The 25,412-nt window shown below is 35.3% G+C and overlaps 1 protein-coding gene across 1 annotated transcript in view; it reads right to left on the bottom strand.

The window, feature by feature from the left end:
- Positions 1-865: 865 nt before the first annotated feature.
- Positions 866-25,412, bottom strand: part of NAMPT (nicotinamide phosphoribosyltransferase) — a 35,745-nt gene continuing 11,198 nt past the window's right edge. The window contains exons 4-11 of the mRNA XM_032761351.2: positions 24,258-24,386; positions 19,014-19,172; positions 18,319-18,455; positions 13,579-13,804; positions 11,796-11,915; positions 4,606-4,746; positions 3,297-3,431; positions 866-1,160 (exon numbers count right to left, since the gene is read on the bottom strand). Of these exons, the coding sequence (XP_032617242.1) occupies positions 1,050-1,160; positions 3,297-3,431; positions 4,606-4,746; positions 11,796-11,915; positions 13,579-13,804; positions 18,319-18,455; positions 19,014-19,172; positions 24,258-24,386 (1,158 nt within the window). The 3' untranslated portion in view covers positions 866-1,049. The remainder of the gene's footprint in view (positions 1,161-3,296; positions 3,432-4,605; positions 4,747-11,795; positions 11,916-13,578; positions 13,805-18,318; positions 18,456-19,013; positions 19,173-24,257; positions 24,387-25,412) is intronic.

Here is a 25,412-nt window from a genome sequence, read left to right on the forward strand (position 1 = left end):
AACTTAATAAAAAAATAACAGAATTGAAACATTTAAGATAAGTACACTCACTACCCACTCCAGTAATTCATTTAAGTCATACCAACTATAGAATATGAAAAATAAATTCAGAAGTGTAATTACTTTAAAATACACTACTTCCACTTTTTTAAGTATTTTACATTTCTGTATATATTCTATAGTGGAAGCAGAAATTCTCTCTAAAAACATTATCTCCTTAAAATCTTGAGGTGCATATTAGAGCCACAGGCAATCTCTGACATATAAAATTGCAGTACAGGCCTTTCAAATTTGGCATTTCACTGGTACAATACAACAACCAAGATATATAATAACTGTACAGTGCCTAGACATTCCAGTAAGAACCATTATTTTCTTTAATGTAGAATGATTAATATATATTGTACAAGGGGCAGCGAGGTTAGTAATTCTATAGGGTATGTCCTGACATAATTTTCAAATTGTACAATAACACAAACAACTTTGTTAAGGCCATGTTTTATTTGCTGATTAATGGACAAAAGGCAATGTAATTTATTTTCAAGTATTTTCTTGAAAGTCTGTGCTCATAAAAATCATGAAAAGTTGGAAAGACTGTTAAATCACTGAAACTTTAAATATATCTTACACAATCTTGTTTGTACAAAAATACAAGTTAAATATAAACATAAAGCAATCATGGTAATTTTATGCAAATCTGTTTTATGTGATCATCAGTTATATATAAAAGTTTCTCGGTTCTGTTATTTGTGAAAAGATCAATATCAGATTGAATGACTACCTATTGGCAAAGGGCCCTAAAAAGCTTACTTTAGTACTAATCTTTTACATGGTTAAGTGCATTTCCTAATTTGAGATCACCTAAACACTGGAAAAGAAAAAAAATGAAAGGGCAGTATGTCCATAAACCAACAAATAATTTGGCTGTAATGTATCATAAAACACAAACCCCACACATCTGTACAATAAACATTATGTATTACATACACACAGGTGTGTGTGTGCATGCACATACACACACACACACAACACACACCCAGTTGTAAAGCCTAATGAGGTGCTGCTTCCAGTTCAATATTCAGCTGTGCATTTTTTCTTATTTCATCAAATGAATAGCTTTTTGTCACCTTGCCATTCTTGAAGACAGTATGGAGAAGATCCTGCATAAATGGAAATTTCATGATTATATTACATTATTAAGCAAAATACCTAAATCTGGGTTTGATGAATTAGAATAACCAACCAGTCAAATACAGAGATGCCAATGGTGTTCAAATTGTGAGATGATTTGATGCATAAAAAATGCTAGTGGAACAAGGTACTATCTAAAATGGCCAATCACTGAATTGCCTGGTATGTAGAAATATTTAACTTCTATGAAAAGGAATGACCTCAATACTACATTCTTAAACCAATTTTCTTAAAGGAAAACCAAGAAACCTTTTTTTCCCTCAGGTTTGAAGGAAGATGCCTGGGTGCCTAGGAGAACTGTAGCTGTCACTGACAATCATTGTGACCGTGCAGCAAAAAAGCCTGGTAAACCCTGCCTTGTTCCTGGCCAACAAACTCAACAGTGATTAAACTTATCAAATGGAAGTTTAATAAATTTGCTAGTACTAAATTTGGGTCTAGAAAACCCACAAAAAGCCAAAAACCAATCCCAAAACAGAAACAAAGAAAAACAAGTATTGCGTTCTTGACTAATGCATAGTGACTGGGTTAAAGATTCTGTTTATACTCCAAAAGTCGATGATAAAGGTAATCCACTTAATCCATACAAGAGTAGCAAAGACAGACTGAAGAAATTAAATTCCCTTTGGGTCTGGTAAAGCCACTCCTGTCTCACTAAGGAGATACCTGCTTCTGGTTTCTCTCTGAAAAATCCACAGAAGTAATCTCAATTTTCCACCTAGTCTGAAGATTGAGGTGCATATGACATTATCTAATATTTTTGTCACTGTGTTGCTTCAAACCACAGTGCTTTAGCTGTAGCATTTTCTTTCATAAATTTAAATTTAAGGGAATACTAGTTCCTACTCTTAAATCAAATTGCCTTGATGATTATGAATTGATTTTCTAGTTCATTCTAGTATCATTCACATACTCTTAAATCAGTGTCTTTTAAAAATCACACTTAGATTTTTACTTTTAGTTTGAAGTGACTTTAGCTCATCTAGGATAAACTAAATCTGCCAAAATCTTAGTAGGTACAAGAGTTACACAAAGCTTACTCAAAGAATTGCCTAACAGGCTATATAAAGGGATCTAATTCTAAAAGTTTGATTTACAAACATATTTTTTCATTAACGGTAACAAAGTTACTTCAATTCTGGCTCAAAACCTTAAAAAATATAAATGTAACATGTTATAAGCAGTAATTGTGATGTAGTGTAAAGAATCAAAATAGGAAGTAATAGTGCACTCATGTTTAGTGTAATTTTTTCTGATAATATGAATATTCATGAATAGTTCTGTCTAAAGTTTTTTTTTGATCAAGTGGCTTAAAAACCAAAAATTTTTTAACTTGAGTTCACAAATACAAATGTACTTTTGTATGCTAAAGACCATTAGATCATATGAACTACTTTAGTATACTGTAAATTTTTCTTTTTTTTTTTTTTCTTTTTTGAGACGGAGTCTTGCTCTGTTGCCCAGGCTGGAGTGCAGTGGCGCAATCTCGGCTCACTGCAAGCTCCGCCTCCCGGGTTCATGCCATTCTCCTGCCTCAGCCTCTCTGAGTAGCTGGGACTACAGGTGCCCGCCACCATGCCTGGCTAATTTTTTCTATTTTTAGTAGAGACAGGGTTTCATCGTGGTCTCGATCTCCTGACCTTGTGATCCACCCGCCTCGGCCTCCCAAAGTGCTGGGATTACAAGCGTGAGCCACCGCGCCCAGCCCAGTATACTGTAAATTTTTCTAGTTTGGTTGACTTGAATCAGAAAACTTGGTTAAATCAAGGTTTCACCATTTATTATGTAATCCAAATCAAGTCACCTTGTTTTCACATTTTATATTAAAATAACACAGTTTGCTTTTGGATAAAGTGTATACAAACTTGCTGTCAATCACTATACTTATGTAATATTTCTCCCTATGTATACACAGGCCCCGTGTTTATGATGTAGAAACTTGTTTTGTATCTTATTTTGGTAGGCCAGGTCAGCAATTGGACATTTTATAATAAAATATAATACTTTGTCTTCCACAAAAACAATAACATAAAAACCTCCTTTCTTATTAATTTGGTGAGCCAACCTACTATTGCTTAAAAAAACCAATCAGCATAGATACATACATGACCATATTCCTCAAGGTCTCCTTTTCCTTCCTCCAGTGTAACAAAATTCCCTGCTGGCGTCCTATGTAAAGATAATCGGCCCTTTTTGGACCTTTTGTTGGGATCAGCAACTGGGTCCTTGAACACGTTAATCTGAAATCCAAATTAAGAAAGTTAGACAAATAGAAGACTAATCATCAGAAATGTCTAAACACTCCCTTACAAAAAAGCATATACATAATTTACATTTAAGTTTTAAGCACTAAATAGGTATAACTGAACCAATCCACATCTGGCTTTCAGAAACATAACACTTTAGCCTGTTTTGAAGGATAGTCATTTGTAATAAAGAAAAAGTATGACATCTTGGATATCCTATTCGCCACTGAAGAACACCTAATACTCCATTTGTAGGAAGTCTGTGAGGATTCTAACATGTGACCCTTAAGGTATCTCTTTTTATATTACAAACTGCCTTTAAACTGACAGCACAGCATGTACATGCTGTTGAAGAAAAGCCCAACTATACCAACTACGTCAAAACCACACACACAATCTTCGGAGAGGGAATAAGAATATTACTAAGGTAAAAGCTTTCCTATTTCATAACGTATCCCTCTTTTGGTACTTTTTACTTTTGCCTTGTTATTGTCAGAAGCAAAAGACTTGGAGAACCTGAAAACAGCAGAGTGTTTCTGCATCAGAAAGGTAGGCAGCAAAGAAACAGAAACAAGTGGCAATGGAACAAGCAGCAACAAATGAGTCAATCCCAGAACTTCCCAAAGAAAGATCAAAGAGTAAAGCAGGGAATCAACTCAGGTGTTCTCAATTCTTAGCATCCTTCTGCCTCTGTCCCTTGGCTCTATAGAATCTCCAGCTCTCAAGACGTTACAAAGAAGCGAGGGGGGTTGTTGTTCAGTTGTCTAGCTGTTCTATGGCTACTAGAACATGACTGTGGTATAACAATCCAAACCTCATATTCTACCTTCCTGTAACAGTTTGGTCAGTGATTATATACTTGCTTGTCTTTAATATATGATGGCTAGGTAAGCTGACATTCCCACTCAAATATTACTTTTTGATCTAAAGGTATAAATGGAGGCAGTGGGAAATGACTGACCTGTATTATCTCTCTCAAATCATTTTTCCTTATTGTTCTTCCTTTTTCCAAATCTCTGTCTCCTTAGGTCTGTTATTACCTAATATCTCCCTTCTTTCCTTAACAGTCCAGGGCTACATCAATCTTTGACAAATGCACTCAATAACCACATTCTACCTAGATACATCAGGAAGGTACTAACACAGAAGTAATTAAAAGGTGACATACCCCAAGGCCATTAGTTACAACATAACTACACTTGAAGGAACAATTCAAGAGATCTCTTGTTAACTTCTGTAGCAAAGCTCCACCAGAACCGAAGGCAATATTTTCAATACTCCACTTTTTTTGTTTCATGCCTTCTACAATCTAGAAGATTAAAACAAAACAAAACAAAACAAAACAAAACCTTAATTTGGAAGAGAATGGAGATTATTTTCAAGGGACAATATTGATGAATGAAGCATTCAAGAGCTGTTTTATAACACACACAGTCAATAAATTAATTATAGCCCGCATTTTGTTTTTAAAGACCCACCCACCCCCAGAAGATGGATATGTGTGGAAGGAGAGGATTTCATGCATAGTTCCTGAATCTGCGTTGCTGTCACTGTGGTTCTGGTAGGATTCGGGGAGTGAGAGAAAGTGAGAAAAAACTAGCTATAAATATCTAAGATTACTTGAGTCAACTTCTCTCATTCACCCCTCTTTAAGTTATTGTCCAGATCTCAGCAACACAAGCAATGGGGGCCAATTTACTAAACTCTAGGAATGACTGTAATCATCACTAGTAAGTCACAATACACCATATAATTACACGTCATATATAATGGAACATGTAAGAATCAAAAGATATTGGTGGCAAAAGAGTATAAAATACTTCTCCTATACAATAGTTGGTATACTGGTAGAGTCATTTTACTCTGGCTGGTGCACCAGTGCCAGAAACAAAATTATGCACAGATGCTGTGGGTGTTAAGATTTATTACTGTATCATTTTTGGGAGAATGATTAGTTATAAACCAGCTAGAGAGACCTGTATGAACAGTTCTAAAAGAATTCTTTCAAGGGACATACAACTTTAAAGATGTGTTTATTACCAATGTCATTTGTATTTATTTCACCAAAGTCAAGTTTATTTACCTAGCATCTGCCTTCTTAATATATTCAATCACTTTGATGATAGAATGTGGCAAGTGAAGTTTGGTAACCATTTATTTCATGAGAATAGTCAAACAGAAAGCAATTGGAAAGGCTGGCTCTGTTTTAAACAGAACTTTCAGAAGTTATTAGAAAATCATAAGTGTAACAGCCTTATGTGTATCAAAGTTACCACATTCTCACCAAATAGTCTCAAATTGACTTTTTTCTTTGTTTTCAACACTGCAAAGGAAAAAACCCAATAAATCCCAAGCAACTTCATTTTTAAACAAATCTACATTTTTTTTAAAAGCCAACCATCTAATTTGAATCAAGATGAATCTAGAAGAATCAAGATGAAAACATAAAACTTATTTAAAAGTGATTCTTTTAGGATGCACGCAAATCCAGTGTCATGTCTTTATTGTACCTGAACCTAAAGGTACCCAAGGCCCCTGAGTTCAGGTTTTCCTTTAAATAATTGTGAACAAAGTGAATTTCGATACAGAAGAAATGCAAAGAGTAGAACAGAAAAGGGAAAGAAAGGGAAACAGGTAGGTGGAGGGTAAGGTAAAATATAGAGAAAATAATTTCTGACCTGTCACCTCATTTTAGATATGCTTCAGAGGCAACAACAAAATGAAATAACAAAGAACAGTATCGTCTAATATCGTATCACTGTATTTCAGGCCAAGTTTCTTTACCAAAAGTTTTAAAATTTAGACAATTTGGAGTTAAAGTGAATTTTGAGTCTGGGAAGAAAAACATTTAATACATGTGAGACTTCAAAGAAAGCTTCCTCTTGCCAACTCTGATAATGCAATACTATGTTAATGTTTTAATAAATCACTCCAATAGAATTTTCAATGATACCCAAGAAGACTGAATCCATAACTGAAACACAATAGAAAAAGAAGATAGACACTCTGTATTTTGTCCAACACAAAAGATATTTTCCTAAATAAGCAGTTTCATTTTGGTATACAGTGCAAAGTGAAAACCTAGAGCAGGGTTACACTGTAAACCTCATGGGATGTCACAGGGGTGACAGGCTGAGTAGCAAAGTCCAAGAGTGAGGCTGACGTCAAGAAAGAAAACCATTGTTCCAAATAAAGGAAATTTTTCATTTTATCAAAATTACAGCATCTAATTTAGTATACATAGCAAAACTGAATTCTTTTTCCTGCTTCTAAGAACATATTTTTCATACCAATGAATGTAAAGAAATTACAAGTACAGATGGTCACAAACATACAATGGTTCAACTTAACAACGGTGCAAAACTGATTCGCATTCAGTGGAACATCAATAAATTACTTGAGATATTCAACACTTTACTATAAAATAGGTTTTGTGTTAGATGACTGCTCAACTGTAGGCTACTAAGTGTTCGGAGCACCTGTAGGGTAAAGGAGGCTAAACTACGAGGTCTGGTAGGTTAGGTATAATAAATGCATTTTCCAATTAAAAATGGGTTTATTGAGACGCAACCCCATGCTAAGTTGAGAGGAACATCTGTATTATCCTTTAGGTACACCAACAGGCCCAGCTTTTTAAAGGTATTTTTCTGGCCAGGCGCGATGGCTCACGCCTGTAATCCCAGCACTCTGGGAGGCCGAGGCAGGCAGATCACCTGAGGTCAGCAGTTCGAGACCAGCCTGGCGAACATGGTGAAACCCTATTTCTACTAAAAATTCAAAAAATTAGCCGGGTGTGGTGGCACACGCTTGTAATCCCAGCTACCCGAGAAGCAGAGGTTGCAGTGAGCCGAGATTGTGCCACTGCCACTCCAGCTTGGGCAACAAGAGCAAAACTCCACCTCAAAAAAAAAAAAAAAAGAGAAAAAGATATTTTTCCTTCCTGAGTACATCTGCATTAACACAAAACGATTCAATCCTCTAATTGTTTAAGTTTCACTAATGCCAAAGGGTATTTATCTCAATATCCTTGTTTATGTAGTTTTTATTCAGTACAGTTTTGGGCTGATTCTCAACTATAAAGATGCACATACAGGCTGGGAACGGTGGCTCACACCTGTAATCTCAGCACTTTAGGAGGCCTGAGTCAAGGAGTTTGAGGCCAAACAGTTGAGACTGTTTCCCAGACTGGGAAACAGCGAGATCCCCATCTCTACAAAACATTAAAAAAAAAAAATTAGTCGGGTATGGTGGCAGACACTTGCAGTCCCAGCTCCTCAGGAGGCTGAGGTGGGAGGATCACCTGACCCTGGGAGGTTGAGGCTGCAGTGAGCTGTGATCGCACCACTGCACTAAGCCTGGGTGACAGACTGAGATCCTGTCAAAAAAAAAAAAAAAAAAAATCGCACATACATTCCTAAAGTTTATATAAACAAGGAAAGAAAAAAAGGAAAAGAGCCGAAGAGCTTTGATTTTTGAAAGGAAAGTTTGAGTACCTGACTGACAACCCAACTTGAACTCCATTCAACTTGCATGAACAATCCAACAGCTGACTGCTGGAACAAGGAAAGGTAGACATAGCAACAGGCAGGTTAATGGGATTTCTGAAACAGATACAGTACCCTGCCACGTTCTTTCACCTGCAAGGGGGAGGGGTGTGTGTGTGTGTATACACCTAAGTGCTAAAGTGCCTGAAAGGCACCTGGGAACAGTACTTAACTGACACCAAGGTAAGAGACTGTCAGTTCAGCTGAGCTAAGGGGAAAACGGCAATTAGGTGTGCCAGCTGAGATTGCTATGTGTAAGGTCCTCCCCCTTCTCCCTGCAGACTTTTCTTCTATTTCTTTTTTCCTTTCCACATGAAAGCCCCTATGTCCCAACACCAAATGTCTTAGCTGAAGGAATTCCCACTTCTCTTAAGCAAGGCAGTTTGGAAGAGGTAGTGGAAGAAACCTCATCTCTGTTATTACAAGAGATCTGTTCCAGACACCTCATATTGGAACTCTAAATACACATCACCGCAGAAATACTGTTTGATTTGGAAGTGAGAAGTATTATGTACAACAATCTTTGGAAAACTGCTATAATTTGGGTACTGACCTTACTCTAACTCCAACAAACTCTTTCAAACAAAAAAAAACTTGTGTTTCATAGCTGTAGATACCATCTGAAATTGGTATACATCAAAATGTCAGTGGTTTCTGAATGCAAATGGCATACATTATGTTACTGATATTCTACAGAGTATTTTAGGTGTTATGATGAAATTATGGCCCTTGAGAACCTTATTTAGTAAACGAGGCAAAAACTTTAAGACAATACAGGCATGCTTTGAAAATACTGTGGGCTTGCTTCCAGACCACTGCAATAAAGCAAGTCATGGGAATTTTTTGGTTTCCCACTGCATATAAAAGTTATGTTTACATTACATTGTAGTCTATTAAGTGTGCAATAGCATTATGTCTTAAAAATACATACCTTAATTAAACATACCTTAATTAAAAATACTTTATTGCTAAATAATGCTAATGGTCACTTGAGCCTTCAGTAAGTCATCTTTTTGTTGGTGGAGGGTCTTGCCCTGTTGTTGATGGCTGCTGACTGATCAGGGTTGCTGAAGGTTTTGGGGTGACTGTGGCAATGCCTTAAAATGACAACAATGAAGTTTGTCACGTCAATTGACTCTATCACGAAAGATTTATCTGTAGCATGCGATGCTGTTTGGTATGATAGCGTTCACCCACACAAGAACTTCTTTCAAAATTGGGAGTGAATCCTCTCAAACCCTGCTTTGGTTTTATCAACTGGTTTTACTGATATTCGAAGTCCTTTGTTGTCATTTCAACGATGTTCACGGCTTCTTTGCCAGAAGTAGATTTCATCTCAAGAAACCACTTTCTGTATCCACCCATATGAAGCAAATCCTCATCTGTTCAAGTTTAATCATGAGACTGCAGCAATTCAGTCAGATCTTCAGGTTCCACCACTTCTAGTTATCTAGCTATTTCTACCACATTTGTAGTTACTTCCTCCACTGAAGTCTTGAAGTCAAATCAAGACTCAGTTATCTGTGAAGGTTGGAATCAATTTCTTCCAAACTCTTGTTAATGCTGACATTTTAACATCCTCCCATGAAGCATGATGTTCTTAGATGGCACCTAGAATGGTGAATCCTTTCAGCTACACTTAAGAATATATTTCTTTTTTCTTTTTTTTTTTTGAGATGGAGTTTCACTCTGTTGCCCAGGCTGGAGTGCAGTGGCGTGATCTTGGCGCACTGAAGCCTCTGCCTCCCAGGTTCAAGCAATTCTCCTGCCTCAGCCTCCTGAGTAGCTGGGACTACAGGCATGCCTCACTCTACCCAGCTAATTTTTGTATTTTTAATAGAGACGGGGTTTCACCATGTTGGCCAGGATGGTCTTGCTCTCCTGATCTCATGATCTGCCTGCCTCAGTCTCCCAAAGTGCTGAGATTACAGGCGTGAGCCACCACACCCAGCCAAGAATATATTTCCTAAATAATAGCACCTGAAATTACTCTTTGATCGATAGGCTGTCGAATGGACGTTGTGTTAGCAGGCATGAAAAACAACATTAACCTCTTTGTACATCTCCATCAGATCTCAGATGCCATCTGCAATAATATTCTGAAACAATCTTTTTTTTTTTTTTTTTCCTGAGCAGTCGGTCCCAACAGTGGGCTTAAAATACTCAATATACTATGATGTAAACAGACATGCTGTCATCCAGCCTTTGTTGTTCCATTTATAAAGCACAGGCAGAGTAGATTCAGCAAATTCTAAGGGTCCTAGGATTTTCAGAATGATAAATGAGCACTGGCTTCCACTTAAAAGTGACCAGCTGCATTATCCACTAATGAGAGTGTGTCCTTTCAAAGCAGGCGTTGACTTCTCTCTAGTTATGAAAGTCCCAGACAGTACCTTCTTCCAATGGAAGACTGTTTCCTCTACATTGACAATCTGTTGTTTAGTGTAGTCACCTGCATCAATGATCTTAGCTAGATCTTCTGGGTAACTTGTAGCAGCTTCTACATCAGCACTTGCTGCTTCCTTCTGCACTCATGGAGATGGCTTCTTTCCCTAAACCACAGGAACCAACCTCTGCTAGCTTCCAATTTTTCTTCCGCAGCTTCATCACCTCTTTAGCCTTCACAGAATTGAAACGAGGGCCTTGCTCTGGATTAGGCTTTAGCCTAAGGAAATGTGGCTGCTTTGATCTTCTACTCAGACCACTCAAACTTTCTCCCTATCAGCAATAAAGCTGTTTCACTTTCTTATTCATATGCTTAGTGGAGTAGCACTTTTATTTTTCTTCAAGAACTTTTCCTTTGCATTCACAACTTGGCCTACTGTTTGCCTTAATAGGCCTATTTTAGCTTTCAGCATGCCTTCCTCACTAAACTTAATCATGTCTAGCTTTTGATTTAAAATGAGAGGGATGTGACTTTTCCATTCACTTGAATCCTCAGAGGCCACTGTGGGGTTATTAATTGACCTAATTTAAATACTGTTGTGTCTCAGGGCATAGGGAGACTTGAAGTGAGCAGAGAGAGAAAGGGAATGGGTAGCTGGTGAAGGAGTCACAACACACACAGTATTTATCAATTAAGTTCACTGTCTTATCTGGGTGTGCTCTGTGGTGCCCTAAAACAATTACAGTAGTAACATCGAAGATCACTAATCACAGATCACCATAACAGACATAAAGACAAAGTCTGAAATATTGTGCAAATTTACCAGTATGTGTCACACAGACATGAAGTGAATACATGTTGGAAAAACAGCACCAACAGACTTGCTCAACACAGGGTTGCCACAACCTTCAATTCGTAAAAAATGCAATGTTTGCAAAGCACAATAAAATGAGGTACGACTGCATAACACTTACACTATTTGGTTAAATCTAATACTGATGACAGTCAATGCTTAATTTAGAAGAGGTGACAGCTATTCTATAATTTCTGAAAAAGCACCCATTAATATTATGAGTTTTACAGATTTGTGAAGCTCCAATCTATGAAAACTCAGACCTATGCCAGCAGAGTCAAGGCTTTGTTTTATATTCCAAGGAATATTTCTTGACTGACATTTTCTTGTTTCACAATGATACTTCTTTAGATTCATCATTCAGGGTGACCAATGACAACTGGAAGAGTAAGTATGGCTTGGCTGTCACTTCTGTATTTTAAACTACTATTATTTCTAAACTTTAAGCAACGCACAGAGATTTATACCAACATAAACACAAAGACTTAAAATTGTATTTATATTGTGTTCTTTATCAAATATAAACAAACTTTATAAGAAATGCCTTATTGAAACTTTTAATATAAAACACATACCTCTTGTAAGGTATTAATATCTACTCCATCCCCTTGAATAACTCTAAGATAAGGTGGCAGCAACTTGTAACCCTTTGAGTTCTCGGTAACAGGAAACTTCTTACCTAAAATCTCCAAAACCTATATGGAAAAATACACATGCAACACAAATAACTAAAGCTGAAAACAAGTATAAGAGCTTTTCAAAGTTAAATGATTTTGCTTTGATAATCGAGAATGTAAAAATTAACTACTTTAAAAATTTTATAACACTATGTATATGCCTTCTAAAATTTGGTCCAAACCCTTTAAAGTACATTAAAAACAAGCATGTTATTTCCTATGAAGTGAATTCACATCATAAAGTGGCTCAAAAGTTTTTCCCCTTAGACCTTTCAAATTACATGGATTCAAAAAAAAATCCTTAATATTAAATAAGTATATTTTAAAGAAGTATATAAAGCATTATTTAACAAACTCATGATTATACTTTTAATTTGGACTTATTCTGCTTGTGCCCAATGACTTTGGTTTTTGTCTGATATAACTCCAACATGAATCCAGTTCAATTACAAAGTTCAGAGAAACTGTGATAGGCAGACACAGCATCTAGAACCCATAGTCTCTAAGTTCTCCTCTGCTCTTAAAGCCAAATTGCACAATACACAAACCATCTTATTCACTAACTACTAAAAGTTTTGTACACCAATTTAAAATTTCTCAGAAAGCTTGGTCATATAAACAAAAGAAATACTGACATTCTCTTCCTACAACAATCACTTCTTTTTCCTAAATAAACTGATTAAAGATTCTAACAACGAGAAAATTCCCCATTGATGAAATCAGTTTCTCATAACTAGCTGTGTACATTTTTTATTAGGTAACAGTAAAAACATGAAACCTATCAAGTTTGCTAAAATCAAATATTGCAGGCTAAGACAAGACTTTCAGATTGGCCTATCATTTAATAGAATAAGAAAAGACCTCCTTAATTCTGTTTCCCTTTCTTAAGGGGTAAGTATCATCTGCTCATTAACTGAGAAACGGTGTGGTCAAGTAGCAAGGCTGCAGCCAAAAAAGACCTACACTGGATATCTGGCTCCTCATCTTTCATGTTGTGCGACCTTGAGCAAGTTACTTTAACCTTTTTAAGCCTGTTTTTTTCTTCTGTAACAGAGACAGTAATATTTATCACTTTTTTCTGTAGAGATTAAATGGCGTATCTTATGTAAATCACCTAAAATATTTTTCCAGTAGTAGGCATCAAATAAGCCTGCTATTATTACTTTTTGAAGAAGATAAACCAAGTCCTTGAACATTAACAACAAAAAGCAACACTGCTACATTATGAATCAACAGTATTTCTAAAGAACCTCCACTTGAAGAGTATTTTTGAATTATTTTTATTTAACATCACCCTGTTCCTATTTCTTCTGTGCTAACAACTTCAAAGGTCTAGCAGTGACTTATGCTGAAAAAGAAACAAAGTGCAAATAAGTTTGGTGCCCAAATTATAGGATTAATTAAAATGGCAATGCTGTTAATTAATTTTGCAGGTAAGCAGAAAAGAAAATATCTATTCAACTGTGTAATTGACAGTAAAATAATCCATAAGTCTTGGTATCCTTCTGTGCTATTACTGTGTGATCTCAGGCAAATCTATTACTCTCTCTGGGCTGCAACTCTAAAATAAAGGGGACTGGTCCACACAGCTCTGAAATTGTGTGTATGTAAATGAAAAGTAGTATCGATGCAGCTGCGCTACACAGGGATTCTAATGACAAAGTTACATATGAAAATTTACCTTTAACACAGTGTCAAGAGGGTTTCCAGAATCAGGTCTGATTATTAGTGGTGCCTCTGTACTTCTCGATACTATTAAATGTCTTAGATCTTCACCCCATATTTTCTCACACGCATTATAAATGTCATAGCTATCGCTGACCACAGATACAGGCACTGATGAAAACTGTGTTACAATATGTTCAAAAGCATCTTTTTCATGGTCTTTCCCCCAAGCTGTTATGGTACTAGAAAAAAAAATGAAAACACAGATTTACTTAGGCAGACACATGATCTATCCCTGAATCACCTTTAATCATATCTCATGTTTACTATACCAAACCATCAACATCACAGAGAAGGTGAGTGACTTAGTTTAACGAATATACATCGTAAGGCAAATGAAGTAGCTGGGTCAACCATACCTTACCCAGTTAGTTTTTAACACTGTAAGTAGCCTTACTCCTCTTCAACGATTAAGTTTCTAATCTCGTATTTTCAACCAATTATCTGTGCGTGTGTGTGTGTGTGTGTGTGTGTTCTGGTATTCCTGAATCTACTCATTTAAAATCAGTCTAACTAAAAAGCACTTGCTGAGTGCCCTTTATACTGTATGTCAAGATGTTAGAATGAATACATACTTCCATTATTTTGTTAGGCAATGAGAGCACCTGGCTCCCTTCTGTGAATTTTTGAAACTATATACCAATAATAGTACAGACATACATTTTGTTTTTTTACCTTTCAAAATCTTATAGAGGCAATTATTTATACTATACCATACATACATATAGTCAACTACCTGCTATATTTTCAAGTGGCTAGTAATAGGAAGTCAAGTATTTTGTTTGTAGATTATCTACTATGAATTAATATATGCCCAGGGAATAAGAATTCAAATAGTTTAAGCAAAACATAATTAAGACGGAAAATAAAGTATGAGAGTTTCTATTGGATAAGAATGGTTATAGTGATTTTTACAATGTCCTTAATATCAGTTCTTACGGGATAGATTTGTATTTAATATGTAATTATAGATTGGGTATCGCTTATTTGTAATGCTTGGGACCAGAAGTATTCTGAATTTCAAATTTTTTCAGATTTTGGAATATGTGCATTATACTTATCACTTAAGCATCCCCAGTTCTGAAATCTGAAATGCTCCAATGAGCTTTTGAGCAAAAAGTTTCAGATTTTGGAGCATTTTGGATTTGGGAGGCTTAACCTGTGTAAATATTTGTTAATACATAATGTAAATAATTTTAAAAGATCTCAAACAACTTAATTTTGAAAATTACCATTTAATTATGCCAAGCAATTGGTCATTCTCCCTAATTTTCTAGTCTGTCTCTAATCTGTTCTCCTCAGTAAATAATAAAAAGATAGCACATTCATTTATTATAAAGCCCAAGTAGGTATAAATTCAACTCATAACTGTTGAGTCAGACTTTAGGTCTGAAATAATCACTTTATACAATGTGTGTGTGTGTTTTTTTAAAGGACTAGAGTTATAACCTTTTCCCATACTGTCAATAGTATACCTGGGGTAGTGCAGCATGTACATTTCAAGATTGTAAAGACTACCACCCAGAATCCAAAATTGAGAGAGAACCTATTTATATAAAACTCATTAGTGAACACTCTTCTTAACAGCTACAGAGGCTGCCAGTAGCTACGATGTCAATTCTCTACTTCATGCATCTGTAGGCCAAATGGAAAATTAAGGTATGACTGAAGAGAAGCTCCTCTTTATATTCAGGTCTGCAACTTTCCTCTTTAAAAAGGAGAGAATTAAGATCAATGAATACCAATACTGGAGAACTTTACAACGTATGAATTAACTCCTACAGTTAAGGGGTCACTACTTACAACGTTGTATCAATACGTCACCTAATGATCTACTTGTATCATGTCTAGCAGACTTCACTGTCCCCATCTTACTTGCTTTCTCCAAGACAACTGAATTTTCCTGATGCTTTCTCTTGACTTCAGTGACATCTCCCATGTTTCACCTTTTTTTCCCTATTTCTATGGTTCCCTTTTCAGTCTTCCCAGATGCTGTGCTCTCCTTCTTCAATCTAACCTGTCAAATGGCAATATTTCTCATGGTTCTGACTTAGGCACTTGTCTTCTGTAACACCTTGTGTGAAACACTCAAAAGCTTAAAAAAAAAAAAAAAAAAAAAGAGTCCCTGCATGAGGGCTTCCAGTATCTGTATCTTAGCCTCTGTTTTTCTTCCAGGCTCTGGATCTACTTTGTTAGATAGAAAGTTGAATATCTTCATCTCAGCATCCCACAGATACTTGCTCTGGCACTTTCTGTCTAGTCCAATCACAACCTCTATTCTTCTAGTACAGTATGTGATATATGAAGATCATAAATAATCAATGAATTCTACCAATGCCATAAATCCTAATTTCAAGCACCAAATTAAATTTGATACCTTTCCAAAGTGTGAGAAAAAAAGCTTCTGTAATTAAATATTTCTAGGTGCAGATTCATCTATTAAGATACATACAATAATGGTAAACCTCTAAATTTATAGAGTTCTCTTATTTTAAAGTTATTTTAGATAGTGGCTCATTTATCATCAATGACCTTGTTATGCTGGAGATGTAAAACTTTAGCTCCTCCTTTTGTTTGGTTGGATGGAGGAAATGAAGAACAGAGAGATAAGTGACTTGCCCAAGGCCACTCACTATGTCAGCCGGAAGGTCACCCAGGTTTCCCAACTTTCAGTCCAATCCTCTTTTTGCTATACTATGCTGTTGTTTAAAAGACATTCTATTAAGAACATGTGAGGCATTTGAATATATAAGGAGTCAAATTTTACAAATGCAATGAATGAGACCATAAAAATAAAATGGATTTTTATCCCATGCCCACATACAGTATCCTTTTCATTTTAACAAGAAAGTCCTAAAGAAGATAATCCTAAAGAAGATATTATCCTTGTTCTCCGTATCATGATGTTACTACTTTGAAATAACTATCAACGAAGAGTCTAATATGTGCATACTATGTTAGATTTTTAAAAGATGTATGTACATCTAAGGCCAAACTAAAAATAACTCTTAAAACTTTGTTAAAGACACTCTTATTTTCCCAGTTTCCTAGTCTTGAAAGTTGTATGTAAAAGTGTTCAACAAGGCCTTACTAATACAATGCTCATAAACGTCAGCTGAATCTATTTTCTACTGAGTCCCAACTCAAATCACCAACTTTGAGCAATTTTATCTCCCAAGCCATTGCTCACGTTTACCTATTTCTTTCTATTTATTTAGCACCTTGGTCTGGACTTCATTACCTTAAGACTGTTGGAATAGCTTCCTATAAAGGCTACCTTCTGGTTTTTCCTTTTTTCAATCCATAGGATAGACATCCTGCTATAAAAAAGTCCCCTAAGATATTTATCTCATAACATCACGTCTTTGCTCAAAAATGTCAGTGCCTGCTTCCATTTGAAAATGCCTAATTTAGAATACCTAGCATGATGTGCACATAGTTAACATTCAATGTCAAAATATGAGGGCCCTTACTAACCTGAACCTGTCTTCTCAGTCTCCCCTATGCTCCCTACAAAATTTGTGTTTCAGCCGTTATTCTCTAAACACATTCTCCTTCCTCTTTCATTCTTGCGCTTTCATCACAATGCTTGATACAAGATAAGCATGCAATAAATATTTACTCAGAGAATGAATAAGTGCCCAATATTGGCTATTAAATTTTACCAATCCTTCAAGAAGTGAAGATTTTGTATATTTCTATAAAAGCTTTCTTGATCCTGCTAGTGAAATATGATCCTTCCTTTCCTATTGGAATAGGATTCTTCCTCTCCTTCACTTGCAACACTACAGCATTTTAATTGTACCTCCTTACGAGGAGTAAATTAATAGAGCAGACTATTACTAGTGTATTATTTTCATCCTGAGGATAGGGTCAGTTTTTTAAAAATATCCTTCTAACCCTTGTTGCACCCAGTAGAGTGCCTTGCATATGAACACCAGTCAACTAATATGCCTCAAATAGTAGCAACAATAAAGCTTAGCTTGATTCTAAACTCACTGCTGGTTTTAGCACTCTGCAATTTTAAGTATTAGCAGAACTTAAACACTCCCTAATGATTATAGTAAATAATTTTGTTATAAAAGCCAGTGATAAAGTTTGACAAACATTTAAAAAACCTGATTTACTTTTAATGAAGTTAGCTCTAGGACCAGAGCAGCTGCAGTTTAGATTATAATTTCCTTCTTGGGTAACTGGAGATGGTTTAGTGAGAGCAGACAAGGAAGCGTAAAAAGAATCTGAACACCCTTTCTTTCCTCAATAGGTCCTGCTTTCTCGTCTATAACTGAAGGTAGAGTACAGATGACAATTTCCAGGGCAAATATAGATAAGGTCATGTAGGAGGACAGGGAAAAGGCAAAAAGTGGCTGGTACTTACAGTGAGTGCTTCTAAATTTAATGAATAAAATCTACCTACATATGACAATACAGTAATTGAAAAAAATTCCTTAAAAGAAAACTTCTATGGCAATATAAGTGTTGGAAAAAAGATCTTAAACTGTTTCTTCTAGGATGGATAAAATTTCTCTGCCTAAAACTAATGTTTATACTTTTGTGTAAATACTGAATTTGTGTTGCTCAAGTTCATGAAAATTTATTGTAGGTACCTGGCTCTGCAGTTAGGTAAAATGTCACTGAGTTACAAATACAAGAGTGAAAAAATTAGTAGTTTTAGAAAATGAACAGAATTTTTTACCTGTGTTCTGCTGCTGGAACAGAATAGCCTGGAACAGGATCTTTCGTTCCATAATATTTTTTAATTAGAGCAATTCCTGCTACTGTATCTGTTCCTTTGAAGTTAACCAAATGAGCAGATGCTCCTATGCCAGCAGTCTGGAAAATCAATCATAAACCAAAATCCAAAAAAGAGAAAGAAAAACCCACATTAATAATACCAGGATGCAGTCAACCACATTTAAGGAATATAGCAGAGCTCCCATGAGAATTGTCTTTCTTCTTAGGAAAGTATTTATTATCAGACATAACAGTTCCTAATGACAAAGATTCAGTTTTTCCTAAATATTAAAAAAAATCAACTATTATCTCCTCAAAGAGACCTATTTAACAGTGTCCCACCCCCACTTTTCATCACTCTCTCTTCCCTTACCCTGCCTTAAGCTTCTTTATGGCATTATTTCACATCTGATAAATTATGTCTGTTTCTGGCTATCCATCTGTCCATCCATCTAATATATAAAGGACAGGGACATCTGTTGAAGGACATATCCCATGTACCCTGAACATAGTAGTAGGTACTGAATACGTATCTGTTAGTTGAATCTTTGGAATTTTAGAACCAAGATCAATCTCAATAACATCCCCAAAAGTTTACAGTGGTACTCTAACCAACAATCCATATTATATTAAATGAGTTTGGTTTCAGTTACTTACCTCTTGGGAAGAGACTCCTCTGTAGCCAAAATCATGTAACTTGTATTCCAGACCATCTAAGTTACCAGAAGTTTCTAACAAATATTTGGCCAATATTTTCTTCTGCTCTCTAGAATTTGTGGCCACTGTGATTGGATACCAGGACTGAACAAGAATAGTCTGTAGTAACAAAATTAACCACAAATATTAAGACATACAATACTGCATTCTTTCTGAGGAAAATCCTAGCTTATTTTTTTTTTTGGAGGTATGTCCTGAACTTCCATACTATTAACTAGACACAGAACTGCACAGCAGGATGCCTGCTGTGTGCATTCCAGATGTAGTACATAGCTCAGCTCTCAAATCAGCAACAAAGAAGATAAGCACACCAGGCCCACATAGCAGAGAACTTCACATTATCAAGTTTCTATCCAAAGCTTCAAAGAAGCAAATAATATTTTGAAAGACTATGTGATAAAAGGATCAATTTTTAAAAAGTTTCATGATCTGTCATGGATCAATAGTTTATAAAGTACACTGAAACTTGGATGTTGAGGCAATGTCAAATTGCCCCAAGTTTCTAAATGCTTACTCTTCGTTTCTGTATTTAATGTGGACTTGGATCAAATAGGGCATGGACCAGCATTGCTCCGTGGATTGCATTTTGACTAGTATTGGTCTAAGGAAGTTGTTCGTTTACTCCTCGAGGTAGTCTCAGATCTAATTTTCCCTTGGATTAACATGACAACTAATACTTGAAGCACTTTAGCTTACTACTAGAGAATTCTATTTGCTGAGTTATGCTTTATGTACTTAGCTTTTATCAAATATATAAGTATTTGATAAAATACTCACGTAAGTTACAGGAAACACTTCCGCAGATGTTGTATAATCAAGGTCACTGTCTACTTTGTAATTCAGTGACTATTAAGTTTCCCAATGAGAAAATGAATTGCTGGCTTCCTACTTTCTGATAAGAGCAGTTCCTTGATTTCCCCTTTTTTCTTGGTTGTCAGGAAGCTCCACAGAAAAGTCTGTCTAATCACAGCAACCGTAATAATGATCATGGCTTAGAAATTCACTTCTTCATTCTAAGATCATAATTTTCTATTTTCATTTTATAAACCAGATAGTATGTCATTAGAAGCAGCTTCAAATCTGTTTGAAAAAGAGCTGCTAAGATGATGCAATGTCTGTGCTGAACCAAAAAGATATTTATTAACTAAATTTTAAAAGCAAGCTTTTACTGAATACCAGCTAAGTGATATATAAATAAATAAAATGATTAACCTTGAACTTGCCAATCTAGTCATCTTTTTAAAAAACTACTTTGTAGCATTAGACTCCTGTGACTGATTAAATATGGCCTTTGCAGCTCTTCTCATCAAGAGATGGAATCTACTTTCTTATCCCTTGATTCTGTGCTGTCCTTATGATTTGCTTTTTAGCAACAGAATGTGGAGAAAATCATGTGTGACTCCCAAGCCCCAGTTTCAAGAAGTTTTGCAGCGTCTACTCTCATTCTCTTAGAACCCCAAGACTAACATGCTCTGAAGAAGCCTCTTCTGCAGTGAGACCTGGTAGTCCCAGCTATCCAACCTGAGGCCCCAGACATGGGAATGAGGCCATTAAAGGCTGTCCAGCCCTGGCTGAACCCTCAGCTAAATGCAGATGCCTAAGTCTAAGCAAGACCAGCAGACGACCATCCAGTCAACCACAGAATCAGGAGAAATAATAGTTGTTTTAAGCCATTAAATTTTGGGGTAGTTTGTTACACAATAGAAAATCAGTACAATTCTTAAACTCTATAACCAATCACCTCCAACATCTGACCATTCTGCTTCTGAAATTACTCTTTCAATTCCACTGCCAATGCCCATGATTATCCTACCTCTATTCTTTAGTCTAATTATTCTTCATATTGCCAGTGGTTATCATTCTAAAACAAGTTTTTTTTTCTTTTTTTTCCAGGTTGCATCTTTCCTTAAAAGCCATTAACGGTCATCTACTGTCCATGGGGCGAGGGTGGAGCTGATTCATACAGAATTTGAGAATCTTTGCCTTGCTTACCATCTAAAGGTTTATCTTATACATTTTTCACTTTTATGCTGCAGTCCCCATAGGACTACCTGTCATTCCTTCAGCTCTTCCTTCTCCTTATTAAAAGCTTATTTTCCATTTCATGATTCCTTTAGATAGAATTACCTATTTTCTGCTACCAACTTAGCACTAATTCTTAATGATATTAGTGGTTAGTTCAGAATGAATTGCCACCTCTCACTCAAAAGCCCTTTAAGTGAAACATCTTACTCTAACTTCTGTGTCCAGCATTTTTTGGGTACATAGCTGGTACTTAATCAATATTCACTTGTTGAATTTAAGTCAATCAGCTCTAACATTTAATTCAACTCAAATATTGATATTATCTAGGAGTATGAGAAAGATATAAAACATAATGTGAAAAACTCTAGTTGAGTTATAAAGGTAGAAGATTGACCTTACCCCTCGAAAAATGCCAGGGAAGGAGAGAAATAACTATCAGACACAGTGATCCTTCACATCACCGTTTCCTTTCCATAGTCCAACAAAATCAGCTTAAATTATACTCTTAATAAAATCACTCCCCTTTTAAAAAGATCACTGTAGGTGTAAGCAAGGGAAAAAAAGGCAAGTTAGTTTGGGTTAATCCAAGGTCTAATAAAGTAGGCCTTGTTGGAAACTTTCCCAAAATAGCAATTTGCCCACACAAATCAAAATAAAATTATTAGTTGAAACGAAGACTAAAGGAAGTAAACCTGTAAATTTCCTTTCAGAAGTGTTTATTACAATGCTACCGTGCAGGATGCAGGATAAAGGCTTTAAAGAATGAAAAATGGTATGGCACAGCAGAGAAGGCACTGCACCTACTCTGTTCACCAGTCTGTCCATCTCTCAGGACTCAATTTCCCCATCTGTGAAATGACATTTGGTCAGTACAACCGTTTTTAAAATCGTCTTTCCTTTTCTTCTTAATAGTAGAAAGCTCTTGTGTTGTTTTTTGGTGGAAGAGAGGGGTAAGTTTAGCCCACTACGATGGTTCCTCAGCCCCCTTGTAAGACTGAGACACTTTTGCAGAATTGTTATGAAATGTGAGAGGACTAAGGTTTCTTCTGGCACCAATATTGAAATAAAGCAACTCAATAATTTCAGTATTTTAAAATTTTGTGTGCTACTAACAGGTGAGTAACAATCAATAGTTATTAATAACTGTGAACATATACTGGGAAAGAGAACTGAAAGAAACACTATTTAGTGCTATTATTGAAAATGTTTTAAGTCAAGCTCTGTTTAAAGAATATTTTCAAATTTGTAAATAACAAGTTTGTTGGGGATGGGAACAGATTTCAAATATAAGGTGGTAAACTTAACATTGGGGACCGGTAAGAGTAGGATGAATTTCCTCTGTCCCCACAAGAGATGCAAAATATCTATGAAGAAGTCTATTCTGGAGATCTGATATGCAGAATAAACACATTAAAAAAAAACAGGATCTGTCAGAAACTACAATAACAGATAGACAGTATCAGACTATAAATTTTTATGCTTTAGCTATAATTGCCTATTTAGGACTGAAATAATATATATTAGTTTAAAAAAGGTAAACTCAATATAAATTGTTTCAGGTTATAAGCGAATAAAAGCAAGGGTCTACGTACTTCTTAAAAAACTGTATCAAACAGTCCCACATTAGATTTATGTTTAATAACTTTTATATATTTGCTAAACTACTGCTTTAAAATAATTTTTTTTTAACTTTATGGTTTCCCAGTAGGATACACCAAAAATAATGTTTTTTATTAAAAATTTGTTTAAATTTTTAAAAAATTTTGTTTAAAAAAATTCACTTTTAAGGCCAGTGTTTCTTCACTTTCAGAGGAAGGTAAAGAAAACTGCAATGAAGCAAGGTGGAATGGTATCTAGTTCTCTACTTCCATAAATATATGCTTTAGGAAAGTTTGATTAGACATAAGGAAGAGTACTTACTAAATCCCCAGACAACTAAAAAGAACAATATGCAAAAGGTTAATCCATAGATAACAAATTTTCTAAGTTAGGTTTACCTGGTTGGGATCTTTGGCATTTAAGGTAAAAGGCTAGCCTAGATGATATGAACAACTCTTCAACTCTTGTGTTTTTGTAACACCATCCCCTCAAAATCAAATATTTGCCAGTACAAATACTATTTACAGCTGTACAGAAACTAGTAAGATACATTATCTTTTACAGTTCACAGTTAATTGATAGTTTTAGTATACGGTATATACTATTTAAAACCTTTATTTAACCATACCTTTTTTTGAGTCTATTATTAGTTAATGGCCCATAAAAAGTCTATTAATTTCCTGTCAACTTAGCAAAATGTGTTTCAAACACACTCTTGGAACTCATATTTCAATGTTTTCCAATTTTTATAAGTGAACCTCAAATGTACTATTTTACAATATAATAGCAAATTACTTTAACCAATAAACTAATTAGTTCTAAGAACTAAGTAAACGCCACCAGATAGTGAGGTGTTATTTCTATAGTTACTTTCGAGGGTATTTCCTCTCACAGATTAAATCTATTATTAAACTGTTCAGAAGCTAAGTAGAGTATTATTATCAAAACTCTGACCATGTGAAAACATATGACTACTTAGGTATACATACAAGAAAAACAAAAAAAGGCTCGCAGTATAAACCCAAAGCCCAAAATGTACCCTTCCTGAGAAATTAAACAATATGAATACCAGATCTTGTTTAGGTGAGCAACTGTGAAAAGTAACAGATGGTAGATCCTAGGACCTAAACTGATCAATTAGAGAAAAATGAACAAAGTAGTTACTAAAAGTTGGAATAAAGTTCCTTTAGTCTAACTTGAACATTTAGCATTCATTGAATGTTGTAAGTTATTAGAAATCTGTTTTTCTAAGTTTGCTCTAAGATAATACACATTTAAAATGGCAATTAATTAGATGAACGTCAACTAAGTTTTAAAAACAATCACTCTCAATAATTTGATTTAAACAAAATCTCAGAATATTCTATTCTACTAGAAGAAACCTTAAAGATTATTTAGTCTGTCATTTTATAGATGAGGAAATTGAAGCCTGGAAAGGTTAAGTAAATTACAGGAGATTATATAGCTTTATTAGTAACAAATTCTAAACTGTAATCTCAGTTCAATGGTCTTTATTCAATTAATGTTAAATAAGAATTAAAAAAACAAAAAACAATTTACCTCAATCCAATTTGTAAGCCAGTAACACTCTGGATCTGTGTTTTCCACAGTGAAGAGAACATTTCCTCTGGGAATGACAAAGCCCTCAGGAACAGCTTTTACTTCTATTGGAAGATGCCCATCATATTTCTGGCAGGAGAAAATGATAAATTTATTTATTCAACAGATGATACTCAATTCCCTGCTGTTTTACTAAAGGTTCTTTACATTTTATAGAAGCTAAATTTACTGTCATAGAAATTGCAATTGTAGATGCTACTGTAATCTAGTCAGAATATCCTTATCCTTCTAAAATAAAACTAGTTAAAATTATTAACATAGGTATTGATATTAACTTTTAAGTTTAATGCTGCCACGTGCTTCTGCTAAGAACATTTATCACAAGTGGCAGAAAATTCCAAACTGATCAAAACAAAACTGTTGCTTCTACCCTGCTTTTTCAGAAAATGAGAAATGATGAGTTTATTCCAACATATTCTAAAAGTATTCCAAGTATTCTAAATTCGTCATTTTCACAAAATAAAGGCTGCAGACTGAAAGATAAAGGATTGCTATTAAAGAACAAAAGAAAACAAAACGAGAGACGGAGAGCTAGGGAAATCCCTGGAGAAGAACCGAAACAGGTTCCCTCTATTCTGGTCGTGGACCTGAAACTATGGGACAGGCCAAACACAGAATCTTGGCAATTAACACTCAAGTCTGACTTAACTGACTTCCTCTTAATGCAATAATTGCCTCCAAAATTAGGCTGAAGGTTGTTATGTGACACTGTACCTCCCTTTTAAAGCTAAAAGCTGTGCCTAACTTTTCACTAGGAAGGCAAGCTGTTTCAAAAATCCTGATAATTTATTTATGTGATTTGAGACAAGGTAATTAAATAAAAGAAAAATCTGTTTAATAGAAGCACTGGAAGCACAGTGTATAGCAAAAAGAACATTGCCCTACAGGTCCTAGTTTGGACTCAAAAGCAGCGGGGAGACCTTGGACAAGTCACTTGCCATCTCTAGGTCTCAGATTCTGTTTGTAAAATGGGGTTAAACCGGATTATCTCTAGAGAACCTTTAGTTACCCAAGATTTTCTGATCATATAATCAAACGACTTATTGCCCTGGCCACTGGACAGTATAGTAATAAGCATAGCGCCTAACTTATTAC

Source organism: Hylobates moloch, unplaced genomic scaffold (assembly GCF_009828535.3).
Source record: "Hylobates moloch isolate HMO894 unplaced genomic scaffold, HMol_V3 SCAFFOLD_1, whole genome shotgun sequence".
In the NCBI taxonomy this organism is placed as follows: Eukaryota; Metazoa; Chordata; class Mammalia; order Primates; family Hylobatidae; genus Hylobates; species Hylobates moloch.